Here is a 21,177-nt window from a genome sequence, read left to right on the forward strand (position 1 = left end):
AGTGACCTAGATAAAGTATTAGCCAGCGATTGATCTCAAGCGGGGAAGGCTGTCTCTCTTTGACCTGGTTACTTACTATGCATAGATTCCATTAAATAGAGCTTAGGAACGGAAAGCTTCGGGAAAATGGTGCCACTGAGGCCAAAACCAACGGTGGCCAACGCCGCATGACCTGGCGTCCCACACGCAGCCCTCTCTTGTGCAGCGCTGCGTCCCTCCGGCCAACAGATAAAGAGGAATCTTCTTCTTCCTGCCTTTTCAAACCCTCTGTAAGCAGGCTGGGAATGGGCTCCCTCTTGGAGCGATCGGTAGTTTATGAAGGAACTTAAGCATGGCAGCCAGGTGGAATGGCGCCGTCAGGTACTGCAAAGGACGGAGCTAAGGGAGGGCGACGCACCCCGATTCAAAGCTCGCTCCGGCTGATGCTGTGGCAACGTCATCCCCATATGGAAACAAGATTGGGAGGCGCACGTCAGAGGAAGTCAAAAGAGGGATAGAGCACCGCTTTGGAGTAGACTTTGAGGGGCCTTGCATTAGAACTTAGAATCACGGAGTTGGAAGGGACCTTGTAGGTCATCTAGTCCAGCCCCTTGCTCAAGCAGGAGACCCTATAGCATTTCTGAGAAAGCCTCCAGTGATGAAGCTCCCACAACTTCTGAAGACAAGCAGATCCATTGATGATGGTTCCCATTGTCAGAAAATTCTCCTTATTTCTAGGTTAAATCTCTCCTTGATCAGTTTCTATCCATTATTCCTTGTCTGGCCTTCGGGGGCTTTGGAAAACAGCTTGACCCCCTTCTTCCTCCTCTCTGTGGCAGCCCTTCAAATATTGAAAGACTGCTATCACGTCTCCCCTGGTCCTTCTCTTCACTAGACTGGCCAAGCCCAGTTCCTGCAACCGTTCTTCATATGTTTTAGTCTCCAGTCCCCTAATCATCCTGGTTGCTCTTCTCTGCACTCTTTCTAGAGTCTCAACATCCTTTGTATGGTGCGGGGACCAAACCTGGATGCAGTACTCTAGGTGTGGCCTTACAAAGGCTTTACAGAGCAGTATTAGTACCTCACATGATCTTGATTTTATCTCTCTGTTAATGCAATTTAGGATTGCATTGGCTGCTGCAACACACTGCTGGCTCATATTTGGTTGTCCACTAGGACTCCAAAATCCCTCTCGCAGTTACTTCTGTTAACCCAGGTGTCACCTAATTTGTACATGTTCCTTTGACTTTTCTTGCCTAAGTGTAGGACTTTCCTTTTCTCTACATTCATGTTGCCGAGAGGTTCTCTCTGAGCGTTAATGCTCTCACAGAAAGCAAATCCGTGGAAGGCCTTCTCAGTGGGCCAGTCTTGCATACACCAAGGCTTAGTCCTGGTGGACAGCATTCCACAGAGATGTTGGAAAAGATGATGATAAATAACAGTAAAAAACTGGATTTGTAGAGCCACATGTCCTGATTTAGCTAACGGAGAGGTGAAACACTGCAATGCAATGGTACCCGTGTCTTCAACGGATTCGAAACTCGTCAAATTTGGTACTGGGTGCATTTTGATGCAAAAATGTTGCCCCAGTACTCGTAGTTTCTTTAGTGTTCGGTGCATTGCAAGAAGATAAGGGTAACAGCTGCAGAGGGCAGACAGGAAGTCAGCCATACTGGGAAGGTGGATGACGTAGGAAAAAGGACAGACAGAAAGATTTTAATGGCCAAAATGAAGAGTCACATGGTTAGTTTGGCATTCAGTTTGTAGCCTCCCATAACCAATTAATGCTGAGTACCCAGGAACCACTGTATTCACTTTTCTGCCATTGTTTATTAGATTAAATGGTCGATAGTATTATTCTAAAGTAGCTTTTTTCTAGCTTTTTTCTCATTCTATAGCTAAGGAATCAGTTAGAGAGCTGGTCTTGTCCAGGAACTTCCTCGATTTGCAACCATTTATTTAACGGGGGTTCAAAGTTACAACGGCCTCAGAAAAGGCGATTTTTGACGCATCTTCACATGACTGTTGCAACAGCCCCATGGTCAGGGGAGTGCAATTCAGGCATTTGGCAACCAGCTTGCAATTATGATGGCTGCAGTCTTGTGGTCATGTGCTCACAATTTGGGATCTTTTCAGTGGTTTCTGACAGCTAAAGTCAATTGGGGATGCTGCATTCACTTAATGACCACAGCAAACATTGTTGTAAAATCAGGTCGGGTTACATGGTTTGCTTAATGACCAAATCCCTTAGTGACCAAAATTCTGGTCCCAATTGTGACTGTAAGTCAAGAGCTACCTGTAGTAGCTTAATTTTTGGTCATTGCTCCAACTGGTCTATGCCCAACCGTTTCTCTCTTGCTATCTCCTTGGCAAAACTCAACGCATCTGTCCAAAAAGATGGCCAATGCCTTGTGTTGTCTGGCTAAAAGATTTTTTAAAAATCCATCATCCTGACGGCATTTAAACAAGACAGAGAAATGAGTGCAGTTCAACTGTACGGTTAAGATGAAAATGCTATTTGAACACATCAACAGGGCTTCTTCGCCTGAGGAAAACAAGATTACAGGAGTCCTCAAATCTGGCAACTTTAAGACTTGTGGACTTCAACTCCCAGAATTCCTCTATGCTGGCTGAGGAATTCTGGGAACTGAAGTCCACAAGTCTTAAAGTTGCTAAGTTTGGAGACCTCTGGGCTAGAAGAGTAACTGCTGCTGTGTAAATGGTCATTTTTCCAGCTCCTTCCCCCTTCCCTGATTAAAAAGAAATTCTCTCCGAAATCTTTCAAGACTTCATGGAACTGTAGGTGAGAATGCCACCTTCTCAGGAATTTTGGCCATTAAAAAATATCCTTCCAATAACACTGGTGGGGCTTAAAATAACTGTTGTAAATTGTCACGGTCATCCACCAGAACAGCGTAGCCGGCCAATTCTGCACTGTAGGCAAAAACCAGGAGCAAATCAGGATGAATCCGGAAAAAACCAATCTACCGTTCTTTGTCCACTAGTCCACCTTAGAAGGAAGGCAATGGCAGGTGTAGCCAAGCAAGGTCACTCACAGATCCATAAACGAAGAAGACCTCAACCAAGCTGCCCTTCATGGAGATCTGGCCAGGACCGAAGGGCCAACCTTGCCGGCTAAGCAGCTGTTTTTAGAAGGCCGCTTTCGAAAGAGAAGAAGCAGCCGGAGAGAAAGTACTAAATCTTAAAAGAAGCCCAACTCTCTTTTTGAAGCTGTCATGCTTTTTTTTTAATTATTAAAGGGGGAAAGATACTGCCTTATGAGTTGAACCGAGCACTTCAGGGCAGGTAGTTGGAAAGATATATAACTCTGCGTCTCAGTTCCTATCGGCACTCACCCCTTGGCCTCCCTCTTTATGGCTTTACACCCTGGAGTGGCGTTATAGCTTCTGAACACACACACACACACACACACACAGATATATACTGAGCGTTGTGAAGTGCGATCTCTGCAGATGTTTTATTTATAAGTGCCAGGCCTATTGCATCACAGAAAGCATGCATTTACAAAGAGCTACGGATTTTATGAAACCCCATTCTGTTGGTTTAATAGTCAAGCCACCCAGGCATAGAATAATAACATTGTGTAAGGTAAATGCATCCCCATCTCTAGAACCTGTTCCAAGTTTTCTCAGATGTGACTAAGTGTAGGAACCTTCCAACCATCCCAAGTTAATAAAAAAGAGAGAGAGAGAGAGAGGGGGGCAAGGCAGATTCAACTAACAGTACTCAGAAATAGAACGGGTGGTGTGGAGAAAATAACAACAACCAAGTCCCACATCATTTAGGTGTATCAAGAGTTGCTTAAACGCTCTTTCAACATCAACAGAAATTACTGGCTTTCAAAAATAGATTCAAGGTCAAACGTCTCACCTAGCGTGAAGAAAGAACGGAGAAAGTAACACCTGCGATGCTGGGATCAATAGAGTGAAATGTTCAACAACAGTTGCCTTTCCCAATTATTACTGTGCCCGGCACTAGATTCCAAAGTAGTTCCACAAATACACTTAGCAAGTGTATTTGCTAAGGTATATATACCTGTGTGAGGTATACAGACACAGGTCCAGCCCAAAGGTTGTAACACGAGTTGTGTGATTTTATGCATCAAGGCCATCAATTCTTTAACTTTGATGGGAACTTGCCATCCGCTTTCCTCGGTTTTCCCGATATATAAAAAATATCCAATACCTCTCACCCAAATAAATGATGTACAGCTATAAGTGGGTATTGAGGTTTTTAGGATCTTGGTGCCTTTATTCCTTATTTTGTTTTGGATTGTATCCTTTTTAAAAATGTGTTTTTTTTTTTTCACGAGCTGCCCAGAATCATTGGAAGTTGGGTCTCATAGAAATGTAATAGTCATTAAAAAAAATTAATAGATAAATGAATACTCATTTTAAAGAAAGCAGGAAAAAGAAACAGGGTCATCTTTCATGTTGTTATTAACTTGAAAGAAAACTTGAAGAGATTAGGGTTTTTCTTTAGAAACCGTAGCAAGATGATGTCCCACCCACCCATTTCACAATAAAAATACAGAGTATTTTGTATAGAGTACCAGATATCGCAAATGCTAATATTGATACACACACACACACAAATCTGGAATTTTTAAAAAAAGAAAACCATAATTCAACAAATTAAGGAAGGACTCTGAACAATCTCTTTGACAGAAAGTCTCTTTTGACCCAATGGCCAGAAAATTCCAAGAAGGTTTTGCTAATGCATGTCTGATCCCACCCTTAGAAGACGATTAACAATGCTAATGAAATCATGAGATCTCAGTAGTGTCTGCTGGATGCCAGTGCTGGAAGCAAAGTTTAGATTTGATATGAGTTAACTTATGGGGAGAAGACAATAAACATACGTGCATGCGTCATAAATCAATAAAACTTTGGAGGTTTATGTCTCGGAAGCTGTAGAGCCAGACCGACTCACCATTAATTCTTCAGGGGCTGGTCGTTCTTTTGGCTGCTTCCTCATACTGACGATACACAGAGAGAGAGAAAAAAAAAAACAAAGTTAGGAAATGTCCCAGGAACAGTGAAGGTTTTTAAATATCTCATGATGCTTGAGCAACGGTCACACACCAAATTGTATTAACCAAGGGGGAATGTCGAAAGATTGCTTTAAAAAGTGCCCCAAATGGTGTCTTTTCAAGAAAAAAAAAATATTATTTTTTGCTTCAATGAGCTAAGAAGGAACAAGCCATCTTCTTCCTCAATTTTCTGTAACCCATTTTACACGCTGATTTAGAACAGGCCAGGGACTTAAGAAAAACTGGGGAAGCAGGCCTGGGCCAAACCCTGATCATCTAAGGTGACTCCTAAAAACAATCCCTCCAAAGAGTAGCCAAAAAAGGAATTCTGAGTTTGCTCTTTATTCTTTGGTCCAGCTTGTCGGAGGCTATAATCTTCCAGTTTTTTTCAGCGAAAACTTTAAGTGTTCTTATGGGGTTTTCTTTTCTTTTTTTGCGAAATCCCCTTCAGTCTCCTTGGGAAACTCATCGCTTTCTAAAACAGGCCCTTATTACTTTGAGCTTTCAAATGATTCGCAGTGGTTAATTCAGCAATCCTACAACTGGCCTATTTCTCCCCATGCAAGAGGACAGGAGAGAAAGAAAATGGAAGAAATCTGGAGATAGATAGATAGATAGATAGATAGATAGATAGATAGATAGATAGATAGATAGATAGATAGATATATGGATATATATATATATATATCCATATATATATATATATATTGGTTCGTACCTCTCAATTCCCAAAGCACAGTATTGTTTTTGAAGGGCAAATAATCTGGCCAGGCTACCAGATGGGAAGTATGTGGGGTCCCAAAGGGGCTTTTTCAAGAGGCAACTGGACTTCCTTTGTTTTTCCTTGAAGACGTTTTGCTTCTCCATCCAAGAAGCTTCTTCGGTTCTTCAGTCAGATTAAGAAAAAACAAGAGGCAGTCCAGTGCCTCTTGAAAAAAACACATTTGGGACAAACGTGGGTGATGGGAGAATCTCCGCAGAATTACATGAAGCTCCCAGAATTTCTCTTCCAGGCCGCACTCTGCCGTCGTGCGCATCCACTTCCCGTCTGCAGCACCAGCTCCCTCGTCGCTTCCCTTGTCGGCAAAGCCAACCGTGGGCTGCATTCTTTGCAAGCTGTTCTAAGCCACCTTGGCAACACGCTTAATCTGACATTCCGAAGTAGCCGGGTCTTCTGGGAGAAGGAGGCTATTATGGGCTATCATTTATGCCTCCACCTGACATCTGTGGACGTATCTGCAGAGGTTAGCCCTCCTTCCTGCCTCAATTAAAAATAAAAATAAAAACAATATGCTTTCTGATTAATCTCTAGGTAGGAGTGGAAAGATACAGCAAGAAAGATCACCCACGCCTTCTGGCTTTACTACAGAAATCTAATCTACCCCAAAGTGGATCGGCCTTATAATAAACATAAGCTTTGTATTTATTATTTCAATTAACAATAGTCACACTGTTAATTCCTTCTCTCTCTCTTTCAAAAAAAACAAAACAAAACCTCCCTTTGGACTATTCCAGGAGAGGCCTCTGTCATCAGTATTATTCCAATGCTTCTCCCACTTGGTTACCTCATTCGAAGTTAATTCTATTGACATCAGTCAAAAACTTTACTTGCAAAGGAAAGGAAAATTAGAACAAAGGAAAGTGTGTGTGTGTGTGTGTGTGTGTGTGTGTGTGTGTGTGTGTGCAGGTCATCCATTTTGATTGTCAGCATCGGTATTTTTCAACAGGGATATATATTCCTATTAGTACCGCAAGTGGCTGGACCAATTCTGTGTGGTGCTGAGAGTAATTTTATTTTACTGGTTTCAGGCAACAGCTTTAAATGCTTCTCTCTCCTACCCCCTTCCACAAAAGAGAACAGAGCAGACCTTCAGTTTTTTAAAGTGGTGCAACTTTACTGGTGTGACCGCTGTCTTTCCCCGTACATTGCAGGGTTGCTGTTATTACATTTTAGTAAGTTGTAGGCCTTGGTGTGTGGATTTTGTTTTGGTTTTCCGTTCCTCTATTAAATCATGCTATTTTGTTTGAGAAGAAAAAAAAGTTAATTCTAGCTCTCATCCACCATGCTTAGGCCATAAGTTGCTTGTTCTTTTAGCCTTCAAATACCTGTTTATAAGCTTTCCCCATAAAAGAGGCAATGAATGCATCTTTGCTATGGCAAGTTAACCTTTCGGTGTGCAGGAGATTTGGACTTTAAACTACGTTAATGTTGCTTTTTAATTTAAGGAGTCCTTCTGGCTGACCGTTAGGCAGTCCGCCTGGACTGGAAGAATGAAAACATGCCCTACAGTGTGGTTTAAAAGATGCACCCCCATCAGAACACCTCCCAAAGACGGACACCCCCGCCCCCATAAAATTTCTTCCAAATGAAAAGCCCGCAAATTAATCGGGGCTGCAGTTTAGGTGCCCTTCAAAAGGGGAGTTTATTTCGCTAAGCCAGAAGAGAAATGCTGGGATAATAGAGGGGTAAAGACGATTATCTATCATCTTCGTCCAAGAGGTTTCGAACACATGCCCCTGTGCCTATAGAAACGCACGGCACCGGTTCTCTCACAATGCACCCAGATTCCCAGTTGTTTATGGGTGGGGGGGTAGGGTGGGGGGGCAATAAAGTCCACCTCCGAAGTACTTTTATGACCCTTTGTGTAAATAACGTTTACATAATTTAAACGGTTTGCTCAGCTTTGCTGGCCCAGCCCTGGCAGGTCCCCGGAGCCCTGTACGGATTCAAGCGGAAGCCATAAGGTCCTGTGATACAGGGAGTTAATGGCATGTATCATTTACATCGAGGGCACGGCACATTTGCAAACGGAGCTTACCATTGAGTGATGAAGTGTACGAACGGCTCCGAGAACTCCCCAACCGGAAGGACAGGAGATTCCTACAAGCCCGTTTGGGCCACGGGGTAAGGGGGAAAGAGGGCAGGGAAGAAAAAGAAGGAGAAGAAGCGTTGAGTCCAAATTGTCAACTTGACGGCAAACAAACGGAGACTTTTTTTTAAAAAAAAAAAGAAAGAGAGAAAGACAAAATCAAATCAAAAAGGAAACCCTGCATTTAAAAGTAATGAGCGTTACGCAGTGGGGAAAACACATGTAGAAATCCAACCAAGAGGAAGTCGGAAACGGACAATGATAGCCACGGGGCAGGCAAGAAGGTAGCGAAAGTGTAAATGAGAAATTAATGATTATTTAAGTAACACCCAAATGGTCTTGTAATTAACAAAGAGCTGGGAAATTATTCTTGTGTTGACCTTTGCTTCCTCCATCATAGTTGCTATTTATTTACACTTAGCAATCCCAAATCTTGTTAGATTTAAGCAGAAGAAGCCAGGAGTGTATAAAGAACTAAAAACAAAAACAAAAACAGAGAGCCGAGCTAATTAACCAACCATCCAACAAAAAGACGAGGCCACGGATACATTCAGCAAACGAGAGCAGGGGGGAAAGGGGGTCCCGCGTTATTTCAAAGGGGAAGGGCTGGTTCTCTGTGAAAGGGAGACGCAGGCGTAGGGGAGGCTCGGCGGTGGCCCCCTCCCAGCCCAGAACGACGGAGACTTTTGCCAGTGTTTATAGTCTAACAGCTCAGGATGTAATGAAATGGCACTGTGGAGGACTTTAACAGCCATCTCATTAGTCCTACAGTTGGAACAAGAGAGCCGCATCCAAGAGGAATCATCTGCAAACGACTTAGCTTCTCATCTATTCTCATTTGCTATTAAAAAATATCTTTCGGCAGCTTTTGCCACCGCCACCTTACCCGGTTCTTTCCCCAAGTGTTCTGCAAAGTATGATGCATGCACCTATTTAAATTAACAAAGGAATGACTTATTTTAATCTCGCCGTGCTTTGCCTCTTTTGGCCGTTTGCGAGAGCCATCTATCATCACATACAACCTTCTAATGCTGCAGGCAAGAAACTCAGAGCGTGTAACATTTGGCGGGAGCCAAACAATTTCTCTCGCACACAACTGTGTCAAATGCATGTGAGGGGTTCATTAGGGAGGGTTGCGAGGGAAATGGCTTGGATGCGATGGGGAGAAAGGGGGGGGTAGGTTTAAAAAGGAGAGGAGGAGGAGGAGGAGGAGGCTCCAAGCTCCTCCGCCAACAACACATGTGTGTGCATGTCACTCTCAATGGCGGCGGCAAGAAGCAACCACCGAGCTGCTGAAGTGATTAGTAAATATACATATAATTGCGACGGCCCAATTATCAGAAAAATGAGAGTGGTAATTACAAGATAGAAAATTAACTAGAACTCTTATTAAGGCTTTGTCTCCAATTCAAACAAACAGAAATTGCAGCAAAACACAATTAAATCAAAAGTAACTGAAGAGTACAAGGCGACAAGATTCGGAGTGTTGCCTTTGACACACGTTTTGTGGGTTGCACAGAGCTGGGCAAATGGAGAGAAGCTAAAAATAAATAAATAAGTAAATAAAATAAACCCTCGCCTTGAGTTGAAGGCCCTGCAAGGATGCTGTGAGAAAGACTCGCCCTCGGAGGCCGTTGGGTTGGGGCTCCCATTGCATCAGGGACGGGGAAACGCTTGGCCCTTTTATGACTTCAACTCCCAGAATTCCTCGGGCAGCTACGGGGAAAGGCAAACGCCCATAAGCTATGCTGGCTCTGGAATTCTGGGAGTAGAAGTCCACAAGTTTAAAGTTGACAAGGTTGGAGCCTTCCACCATATTCTTTACAACAGGCCTAACAGGTAGGCCTGCTAACACGGCACATTTGAGGTGTTTTTCAGATGTGATCCCCCTGTGGAATTTGGAAGTGAAGATCTGGGGACAGTCACTGGCCCCACATTTGCCCGCTTAGCACAGACAAGGCCTCCCCCCACCCCCACCCCCCCGTGGAGTCCTTGGTGCTCTTTCAATTGGTTGTTTGCTTGCAGACATTTCGTGACCCAAATAGGTAAAGACATCAGCACCCTCCTCCTCCTCCTCCTCTGGACACTAATGTTACAGGTAGTCCTTGACTTATGACCATCCATGCAGCCAATGTTCAAATTTAGGATGGTGCTGAAAAAAGTGACTTGTGACAAGTCCTCATACTTATGACCATCATGATCAGCATCCTTGGAGTCATGGGATTTGGGGGCTTGTCAGGATTCCGGCAGTTACCCCAATTAAATCATGAATCTCGAGCCAAACTTCCAAAACTTCAAAAGGATTTATTGGGAGTTAACATGTCCGGCATTGCCTGGGTGTAGCGACTCTGAGACACATGATTCATTGTCACCCTTGACCCTGGTTTTCCCTCCACCCCCTGGGTGTATCGTAATTCATATTCTCCAATGGGACATGTCCATAGCCCAGAATCGCCAATCATGCTCTTCGGTTAGAATTTTGCATGGCAGAAACTCCAGTCATCTAGTTACTATCTTTGAAAACATTTATGGAATACGCTTCCGATTTCCAAGCTGCCATACTGCTCCCCCTCCCTTTCTGTTGGCAACTCTAAAAAGACCATAGAAATATTTTATGAGTTGACACGGTATGCGTTTATGATGGTTGCCACATCCTGGGGTCATGTGATCACCATTTCCCAGTTGGCTTCCAAGGAGCAAATGCAGGGAGTCGGATTCCCTTAAAAACTGTGATTAAAAGTCTGGCAAAATGGACCCTGGGTCCCATGGCTCACTTGACTGCATTGCTTAATGATGGGAGTTCCAGTCTCAGACTATTTGTACCTAGTTGGGTGATGAAACATCTGCAAGCAAGCAACCAAGCTTAGAGAGCACCAAGGAATCCACAATTCAACCCTGAGCTCCAGTACTTTTCTTCTGTTAGGATCTCCTTCCCCATAAGAGGCCTGTGGACTCTTTTTTTCCAACCAGGCCTCTGAACTGAACACTTGCATTGGTCGAGCTATGCAGAAGCAATTTGGAGAAGCTGGTCTTAATCCGTTCTTCCTACATGTGCACGTGGGTCTTGTTTTCTTGGGCAGCAGCCATTTTGCAAATGGCAACTTTCTCTCCCTCCATGGTAGCCATTTTGTGAGAGGCTCCTCATGAGCTCTCAAGAATCCGAACGAGGCCCAGGAGCTCCTGACTGCTCTCGTGGAAGACTCCTGGCCAGGGCTGGTCTCTCTGTCTCCTCCCTTCTTCATCTTCTCCGAAACCCTCCTGAAGGGAGACAAGACGTCTGGCTGAAGGCCTAGCAGGAGTTTTTGGCTCTCGGCAAGATCTGAACCAGACATTTCCAACACGGTGTGGTGGATGTACAAAGTAGGATTCGAATCAGCCCCACGGCAGATCCTCCTAACCCGACTCTCCATCCAAGGTCGACCGCAGGCCTCCTGAGAAGCCGACGACGGAGGGAACCTCGGTTCTCACTCACCGCGGCTCTTCTGAACGCTGATCCGGGGTGGCATTGATGGTGGTGGGAGTGTTTTGAGTGATTGCCTCTACCTTGTGAATAATGAACAGTTCAAAGAGGTCAACCCATTACAACAGAAGCTGTTTAATTATTAATTATGCACCATCTCTGAGCAAAAGGACAAGTTCAGAATGTTTAATACGTGGGGAACTCCAGCCAGACCCGGTGTGGCATTTGGCTATTAGACCTCGTCAGCAAGGCGCTCAAGCAGAACAAAACAAAGCACGGAGCAGAAAAATATTTGGGTGGGGGGAGAGAGAGGAGGTTGAACTTTAAACTCCCTCCCTAATATTTAATTTGTGGATGTGACAGCCCTCCAGCGATGGGTTGAGCTACGTAACCCAAGTGGACGGAAGGGGCTGGTTCTGGGCTTGGCGGGCTTCGACCCAGGAAGAGGCTTGGCCAGAGTTATTCCTCAGGCACCTTTGATCCTTTTCCTTAATGCTTTTGATCACGCAGACGTGCAGCCGATTAAACAAGGCCTCCAGATTTTAATTATTTACTTGATTATGTATGATTTACTTGATCTATACATCCGTAGAATTATCGTGTTTGGTTCTGGCTCGAAATGAACCTTCTAGGCAAGCGGCAATTTAAATCAGGAGAGCCCGGCACACACATGCACTCACACGCCACGTCCCCCAACGATAAAACAAGTAAATTAAAACATGAATAATAAAAATAATTAACTATTAAAAGCCTGAGAAAAGAGAGGTATCTTTACCGAGTCTCTAAAGGAAGAAGCAGGGTGGGAATGCAAATTAACAGAGCGGGGGCCCTTCTGATGTGGGGGGGGGGGGCAAGGAAGTCGATTGGTCCCCGAGGTCCAAGACCCGAAGGTTTCGTTTCAAATTCATAGCCTCAATTCTCCATTTCAAGGAGGAGATGTCTGCGTAGGCTCAGGAATTGCAAAGCTTTTTTAAAAAGTTTAGAAATAGCCAAGTGCCATCACGTGTGCATATGAATAGTGTGATGACCCGAAGGGGCGTGGCACAAAGGCAACACAGTCAGATAATCAGTAGGAGTCCTTTTATTAGCTCCAACTTTGCCCCCCAATGTCCTGGTTACCTTCTGGGCTGGAGAAAAACTCTCCCAGGAACAGCCTTTGGCTGCAGAGAATCAAGTCCAAAACGTGGCCAACAAAAACTGGAACTTAAAGGCCAATCAAGGCAAAATGAGGTAATTCGTCTGGCAGGGTTGGAGCAAGAATTCCAGATGCGAAGGTACGGCAAAGCTCACGCAATTGGAAAGATGCCAGGAACACAGATAACCAAAGTCAACACAAGATAAACTCATGTTTGTTCCCAACACTGCACTCAGCATGTATCTCTTTTAAACTCCCTACCCAGGTGTGGCTAATGAAGGGAATCAGGGCCCTTTCCTCCCCCGTAAGTCATGCAACCCACGTTGCTCTCTTCTCCATTCCTCCCTGCGTGCCCTTGGATGAAGAGGGGGAGGGCCTGGGTCTTCCTCTGAACTCTCCCTTATTCTACTCTCCCCTGCTCTGCCCAGCCGGACTTTGCCCTTCCCCAGTTTCCTCTTCAGACTCTGACAGGGGCATGACATATAGGTAGTCCTTGACTTACAACCACAACTGGAACCAGAATTTATTTTGTTCCACAGGGCAGTTGTTAAATGAGCCCCCATTTTTATGATCCTTTTTGCCGTGGTTTCCAAGTGAATCACTGCAGTTATTAAGCGAATCATGTCTGTCGTTATGTGAACCCGTCTTCTCCACTGACCCTGCTTGTCAGAATCCAGCTGGGAAGATTGCAAAGAGCAATCACACAACCCAAATGGGAGGCCGCAACCATCATAAATACATGCTGGTCCCTGAATGTTGATGATGTGATTGTGGGAATGCTGCGATGCGTGGTCATAACTTTGATCAGTCACCAAATGGTTGTAAGTCAGGGACTACCTCAGTGGTGGGATTCAAATAATGTAACAACCAGTTCTCTGCCCTAATGATGTCTTCCAACAACCAGTTCACCAAACTGCTCAGAAAGTGAACACCTGGTTCTCCCAAAGTGATGCGAACTGGCTGAATCCCACCACTGGACTACCTTTATACCTGTACTAGAAAACTGCTCAGCCATCCTGTCTTTGTGCTGAGGAGTTCCCCCTTCCGTGACCAGGGAAAGACAGCAAGGAGAACTAGGTGGGCAGGAGCCGATGTGAGCTGCACTTTCTAAGGGCCCTTGAGCATCGCCACGAGGGCAGGTTGCCCAGAAGTGATTGGATTCGCCGCTTCAAAGCTGCCCATTGTCCTGCGCTGACTGAAGGACACCCGTGAGCCGGCCCCATTTTCAGATTTTCAAAGGTGGCAGGCAGCTTGCGGTCATTAGGGGGGTGGTCCCTGGGGATCAAAGAGCCCTTGCCTCGAATCCTTTGATCTCTTCCCTTCTGTCTTTGATCCGCAAGTTCTCCATAATTTCCTCAGTCTATAACTGCTCCAGAAGAGCCAGGGTTAAAATCATGCTGGGAATTTATATTCTGTATTGCCTATTCAATATAGGTTTCACACACACCATGTTTTCTTCCTGTGCAGTTTATTTCTAGGATATATTGAGAAAGAAGATGTTAATTAAACACTACCAATAAACAACCTGGAAGATTCAGGACCCTAACCCATCATCTTAAGAGCTCTACCCCAGAATAAGAATGGGGAATAGGAGAGCAGCTGGAAAAGGAGAGGAGAGAAATAGTAGCACTCAGGGTCTCCATCCCACCATGTCCCTCAAAGTTAAAGCAATTGTTCAAATTCTATTTCCAGTTTGTAGCAGTAGATAAATATTGAGGTTCGCCAGAGGCCAAGGCTCTGCGGAAGACAAGCAGGCCAAGTCACAGAGTTTTCGCACAAAGTTGCTCAGAATCCACTTCGTATATTCATTTAGCCACAAGAAGGATTTCACTGTAGAGAAGTGAGACTGCACTACAGCGCTTCAGGAACCAGAGTGTTGTGGGGCAAGATGTTGACTCTGCAAACCGCTTAGAGAAGGCTTTAAAGCAAGGGTCTCCAACCTTGGCAACTTTAAGCCTGGTGGACTTCAACTCCCAGAATTCCCCCAGTCAGGCTTAAAAGGGGCCAAGGTTGGAGAACCTTGCTTTAAAGCACTGTGAAGCGGTATATAAGGCTAAGCGCTGTTGCTATTGCTGCGCTTTGTGGCTTCTGGATCGCCCTCCGAACAGTTTCAGTTCTACGGAGCCCTTTTCAGGATCAATTCATCTGTTAGATCTGTCACAACGGCCCTGGGGTCCTACTCTGGGATTGGCTGGGATAACCTGAAGTGGAGCCTTGGCTTTTAGTTGGTGGGTGTTTGTGTGTCTGTGCGCGTGAACATTGATGCTGATTAAGTCTTATCTATTTCATTAGTGATTCAACTAGAGGCGTGGTGGCGCAGTGGTTAGAATGCAATACTGCAGGCTACTTCTGCCGACTGCCAGCAGTTCAGCAGTTTGATAATGATGGGCTCAAAGTGGACTCAGCCTTCCATCCTTCCGAGGCCAGGAGTCAGACTGTTGGGAGCAAGAGGCTGACTCTGTAAACTGCTTAGAGAGGACTGTAAAAGCACCGTGAAGCAATATATAAACCTGAGTGCTACTACTAGGGGTCTGATTATCCACACTCCACACTTCCTTGCCCTTGGGTCTTATTGCAACATGAGCAGCGATGTCTCTTTCAGAAGGTTTGTTCACCATTCCTGGACTTCTTATTTAAAAAGTCCCTGTCAACTTTTAAGAAATGCCATCCGGGCACTGATAACTGCCAACTGGGTTAGACTCAACCAAGGAGCTGTCATTGCATCACCTTTGCTACACAAAGTCTGGCAACTTGGACCCTTCTCTTCATTCGTCTTTTTTAAACAGGGAAGGCTGGGCCTAGGAGCAGGGGTGGGATTCTCGAGGTTCGCACCTATCCGCTAGAACCGTTTTTTAACATTCTAAGCAGTTTGGAGAACCAGTTGTTAGAAGAAATTACAGGGCTAATCCTGTAAAGAAGGCAGGAAGGAAACATTCTGATGTTGCTGACAGAAACTGCCTCTCCGTTAACCCTTATCACATTCTTGGCAGGACTAGACTTCCTGTCTCAGGAACTTCTCTGGAGTTTTTTTTCCCTCCTTTGCTGGTACTTTGCTGTGTGGAGTGACCATTCAAAGTTACAATGGCACTGAAAAAAAGTGACTGATGACCATTTTTCACACTTACGACTGCTGCAGCATCCCCACAGTCACAAGAGGCCAGGCAAGGAGATGCGTGCCTCGATGTGAGTGATGTTGAGTTGGCCACGCCAAGCCAGTCACATTACCAAGCCACGCCCACCAACTAAGCCACGCCCACAGAAGCGGTTGTTAAAAAAAATGAATCCCCACCGTGCCTAGGAGCCCCTCCCATAACCTGGGTCTACCACAAGGCCTCTGTGAAAATGCTCAGCCTGCTTATTGCTCTCACGCTGTCTTTTCTTGTGTTTTCATAGCTGGCTGAGGAACTCTGGGAGTTGAAGTCCACAAATCTTAAAGTGGACAAGGTTGGAGACCCCTGGTCTAGACTCTTCTTAAAAACCTCCAGGAGCGCCCATGATTTCCGAAGGCAACTTTTGTTCTGCTAGGAAGTTTCTCTGCTAGGACGTTTCACCTTAATTCCAGGTTGCTTCACTCCTTGGTTAGTTTCCAGCCATTGTTTCTTGTCCTTCCTCCCCTCTCGTGAGGAGAGGAGAATCTTTAAAACTCAGGGTTGAATTGTGGGATCCTCGGTGCTCTTGGACTGAGGTTTGCTCCGGTGCTTTGGAGAATAATTTGACCCTCTCGTCTTTCTGGCAGCCCCTACCAAGTATCACAGCCCTAAACTCTTGGAAGTCCAAAAAAAGACTACAGCTAGTCTTTATTTAGAGTCTGCCTCGTACAACTGTCCGTTTGAAGTTTATGGCGGTGACAAAAAAACCCAAACCCTGCGTCTAGAGAGATTCTCAATCATCCAAGTCACAGTTGCCCTAAAGGTGCTTTTAATAAAAGGTTGGACTTTCTTTGGTTTTTTTCCTTGAAAACATTTCGCTTCTCCTCCAATAAGCTCCTTCACAAACAAGCTCCTTGGGTGACAAGCGAAAAAACAACAACCAAGGGAGTCTAGCTGCTTTTTGTAAAAGCACCTTTGGACCAGCAGTTCTTCCATTTCCGACCTTCACCGTTCTGTAGAGCAAAGGAAAGCCAAAGTCAACTCATAAGCACAGTTGCCATTTGGCTTAATGACCACTTCACTTAATGACAGAGTTGAAACCCTCATCGTGGTTGCTAAACCAGAACCGCCGGTATTATTTTTGCTGCATCCTCGAATGCAGCTGGCTTCCTCATACAACAAGAACCTCCATCTCTCTGAGTGGTGCCGTATCCTTCTGTTCTTCTTCCACTTTCTTTAGCGATTTGTTGAGAGTTCCTTCCAAATGTTCATACCAGCCACAACTCCAACGACTGGTAATTTAGAGGCCTGCTGCATCTCAGTGCCTGCAGATAACAATGACTGTTCAAAATTAACAGCCCAAGATAGACCTGTCTTCCAGGAATTCACCCAATTCCTTTTTTAAAGCCATCCAAGTTATTGGTAGTCAATATCTCTCATGGTGATGAATCCTGCAGGTTAATCATGCTGTGTGAAGAACTGTTTCCTTTCGATTGGTCTGTATCGCCTAGAATCGTGCAGATAGACCTCCCGGTTGGAGAGATGTAAGGAACAGAGTTTTAGCTGGCAAGGTTGTCTTTAAATTAGATATTCTAGTATGCAAAGAATATCACAGATATGCTTGGAAGAAAATACAATTCTGAAAGAATGCAACCCAGGTGGGAAACATTATTTTGCTATATGACACGTGAATGGATGGATGGATGGAAGTAAGACAAGAGAAGGGGGAAAAGGTTATTGAGCCATCCTGAGACCCAAGAATAAATGATAATGGGGCGATCGGGTGATTATCTCTTAGAGAAATACTAGTGTTAAATGCGTGATCTAAGCATAAGTCAATTCATATGCCCTCATGGCCAGGGAATATATTGGAAATCCAAATGCCTAGTATGCACGATTTAGCTGTTCATGGTGAAAGACTGAGAGTATTAGTGAAAGATGCAAGGATAATTAGAGATCTGAACAGGATACAAACTACTTTGAGTGCCAAGAATGGATCTTGGGGGAAAAGTGGAAAAGGGAAGAAAAGAAATAAGAATGGAAGTCAAACAGCTGCAGGAAGGGAAAAGTGTGAGGGCGATATGAAACGTATTCAAAAAAGATAGGACTATTTTCCCAACTGAACAAATGGAAAATGGATGCGGAGATTATGACCACGACAGAGCCCCAAAGTTCCGTTATTAAGTGAGACGTTTGTTAAATGACTTTTGCCACATCTGACAACCGTTGTTAAGTGAATCCCTGCAGTTGCTAAACTAGTAACCTGGTTACTAATGGCTTCCCCATTGACCAACATAACAACTGCAGTGGTTCACTTAAAAACGGCGGCAAGAAAAGGGAGTCAAATGGGACAAAATTCCCTTAGCATCTGCCTTGCTTAGGAACAGAGATGTTGAGCTCCATTGTGGTTGTAAGTCGAGGAGTACCTGTGCTTCCATCCTCCCCCATCCTCTTGGGGGCCTTTTTTTCCTACGCCAAAGATATTCCAGGCTCTTCTCATGAGGCAGCCTGCTCCTGCTGGCTTCCTTCTTCGGCACGTCGTTCTCCGGCTCGGTTGTGCCCTTTTCCCCAAATATCCTGACCAGAATGGCAATTCCCCAAAGTCAAGTTCTGACTGCAAAGCATCTGGGCTTGCTTTCTTTTTGGAGGCCACCCCACTGGGATCTCAGACATCAGAGAAGTCTTCGAACGCTCCCCGTTTACGTACGTCCTCAGAAAAAGACCGAGTCCCGGACCACAACCCCGGGACCTCACACACGAGCGTGTTGGGAAGGGGCGCATCCCCCACGTACAGGTGTGCGGGGGGGGACACACACACCCTGTGCCAGACAAGGGCAACTGCGGGTGAGTAGCAACGTGGCTCCTCGCTTTGCCCTTTTGAGTTTCCGGATCTTTCCAGTCCTCGTTTGTTCTCACAAAGTTGGCGCGCAAAGGGAGCATTTGGCCCAAGATCATCAGTCTTAGAACACTAAACACTTTTAATAGCTAAGACTTTGCGTTATCACGAATGTGCCGAAAACAACAGCAGCTGCAGCATATCGGAAAGCAAACAGACTTTTTCTCATGAGGTCCTTATTTAGAAAGAGACACAGACATGAGCCCATTAAGTGGGGACAATTATTCTCCCCCAACAGGGCTGCATCTTAAAAAGAGCTGAGGGAGGAAAGCAGGAGGAGAATGAGGCAGGCGTTGAGGGAAGGAAAATCCGTAGGGCACCCACCAGGGCCTGAGGAGAAATGGGATTCATCGTCTGCTTGAAGGCAGGGAGCCCAGAAGCCAGCGGGGCTTTCATTGCCCCATTCCACAGCGCGTGGTGCTCAGAAGCAGGTGGCGCTTCTTGGAGCTCCTCGCTTCCGAACGGCTCACGCGCCCAAGAAGAGAAGCTCATAGTCCTCAGGACTGGAGGCAGGGAGCTTCGAGGGCGAGCAGGGCATCTGTTAGGGAAAAAACAACAACACCGGAGGCTGGAAGAGCAAATGGAGCAGAAGAACGGCCACGAGAAGTCTCTGGACTTGTTTACGCAGGCAGATTTTGAGGGGAATAACCGCCTCCGCCTTTGGGGCTGGAAGATTTTAGGCGGGGGCTAAGCGTGGGGCCCTCCTTTGTGCAGGAGACGAAGGCAAAAAGCTACCCCCTTGTGACTCTCTTTGCAATGGTGCCCCTGCGACGTGGTCTCAGTTCTCCCTCTCAAACAAGCACACACGAACTCGCCTGCGCTCTCTCCAGCTTGACGTCTGCAGCATCAACTTGGTGCACATTCTTCATTCCAGGCCTACAACAACCGCCGAGAGCACTGACACCTGATCTTGGGATGCTGAACTCTCTCCGGAAGGACAGCTGCCACTTCCAAAGTCAACAACCGCCGAAGAGTAATTTGCACTTATAAACATGCCGAGTCTGAAGTCACGAAGCTGCCCTGTCAGAAAAAGAGTATTTGTTCTGTCTATGGAGTTGGTCGGTCATCCAAGTCACTGTTGTCCCCAAGGTGCTTTTTTCAAAAAGCCGCTGGACTTTTGAAACTGCATTTCTGAACTGAAGAAGCATTTTGGAGGAGAAGGGAAATGTCTTCAAGGAAAAACAGAGTCCAGTGGCCTTGTGGATGACACAGAGTGCACCACAAACGTAACAAAATCCAAAACGTAAATAAATGTCCTTTAATGCCTCCAACTTGGCCCCACTGTTCAATAATTCTCAGTTGGAGATAAAAATGTACTCAAAAATAGTCTTCAAAAGAAAGCAATACAGTCCGAACTTAATGAGCAGATAGAGGTGAAATAAAAAACCCAAACAAATTACAGTGAAGAAATTTCCACAACGGAACAGGAGAAGTATTTACCAAAGTCAAGGAGATAACAAGGCACAGTCTGTTGGAAGAACGCCAACCAAGATAAACCTTCTTTAGGAATAACACTAATTTGTCTCCAGCGTCTGTTAGCACGCAGGTCCAACCTTTTATGCAAATGTCACACCTGCAACCCATGAAGAGGATCATGGCCCTCTCCTCCCGAGTAGACCACATTTTACCCTGATCCTCTCCTCCCTGCGTGCCCTGGGATGGAGAGGGGATGGGCCTGGGTCCTCCTCTGACTGCCCAGCCGGCCTCTGCCCTTCCCCAGCCTCCTCCACAACCTCCGGAGCCACACTCCCACTCCCTGTCGGCTGTTCCTCCTCTCCCTCGGAGCCAGTCTCCCCCAGGGGCATGGCAGGCCTTTTGAAAAAGCACCTGTGGGACAGTATTTGTTCTGAAAAATATCATTTCTCCTCTGCACTTTCTCCGCTGTTCTGTTCTCTGTCCCAGTCCGGACTCTGTCACTGTTGTGGTTCTCCGGCAGCAGGTGTGGACGGCTGAGGTGTTGGAGAGCGAGGACTCAGGTGAGGGGCCTGCGTGTGATGCAGGGATGGGGCCAGGACCATCGGGGAGTGGAGTGCTGCCTTTGGAGATGGTGGAGGCTGGCAGCAGTGAGGAAGGAATCCTTCAAGGTGCCTTTTGTCTATGTCTTCAAATCATAACAAGTGAACCAGGGGTGGGATGCTAATAGTTTTAATACCAGTTCTGTGGGCCTGGCTAGGTGAGCGTGGCCATGTGACTGGTGGGGCATCACTTCTACTTCTTCTTTTTTCGTGTGCAGTACCTTCCCACCACCTCACTCCATTTTTGAGGGGGCCTCCTGGGCCTCAGGGAAGCCTCCTGGGGGGGCGTTTTTGCTCCCAGGAGGCTTCCCTGAGGCCCAGGAAGGCAAAAAAACCTGTGTGTGTGTGTGTGTGTGTGTGTGTGTGGTGGGGGGGGCGCAGCACGCATACCCCCAGGCGCCCCTTTTTTGCCTTCTGAACCTCCTGGGCAAAGCAGTAAGACAGCGAGGGGGATCCTGGCACAGCTGATCATCGGAACAGCTGATCGTCGGGAGGAAAAATAAATAAATAAACACCGATTCGGCCGGTATTTTTCGCTACCGGTTCGTGTGAACCGGTAGAATCCCACCACTGAAGTGAACCTAAGCTGACAGTTTGCATGAACTCCAGGATCGATTGGATGCAAAATCGTATCAGGCTCAGATCAGAATGTTTTCAGTGGCGAAGTTGATCAACTGAAT

The 21,177-nt window shown here is 45.8% G+C and overlaps 1 protein-coding gene and 1 long non-coding RNA gene across 8 annotated transcripts in view; one reads left to right on the forward strand and one right to left on the reverse strand.

Annotated features, from left to right (window-relative positions):
- MAP2K5 (mitogen-activated protein kinase kinase 5) overlaps positions 1-21,177 on the reverse strand; it is a 154,311-nt gene that overhangs the window by 23,915 nt on the left and 109,219 nt on the right. For all 7 annotated transcript variants that reach the window (XM_087941871.1, XM_087941869.1, XM_087941868.1 and 4 more), the window contains 2 exons: positions 7,852-7,913; positions 4,933-4,978 (listed from right to left, as the gene is read on the reverse strand). In XM_087941871.1, coding sequence (XP_087797997.1) covers positions 4,933-4,978; positions 7,852-7,913 — 108 coding nt within the window. The remainder of the gene's footprint in view (positions 1-4,932; positions 4,979-7,851; positions 7,914-21,177) is intronic.
- LOC148124709 (uncharacterized) overlaps positions 15,895-21,177 on the forward strand; it is a 529,533-nt gene continuing 524,250 nt past the window's right edge. The window contains exon 1 of the long non-coding RNA XR_015745151.1: positions 15,895-15,941. This is a non-coding gene — a long non-coding RNA (uncharacterized LOC148124709). The remainder of the gene's footprint in view (positions 15,942-21,177) is intronic.

The sequence above is a fragment of the Pseudonaja textilis genome, chromosome 13, assembly GCF_049901715.1.
Source record: "Pseudonaja textilis isolate UNSWEBS1 chromosome 13, rPseTex1.2, whole genome shotgun sequence".
NCBI classification, from domain to species: domain Eukaryota; kingdom Metazoa; phylum Chordata; class Lepidosauria; order Squamata; family Elapidae; genus Pseudonaja; species Pseudonaja textilis.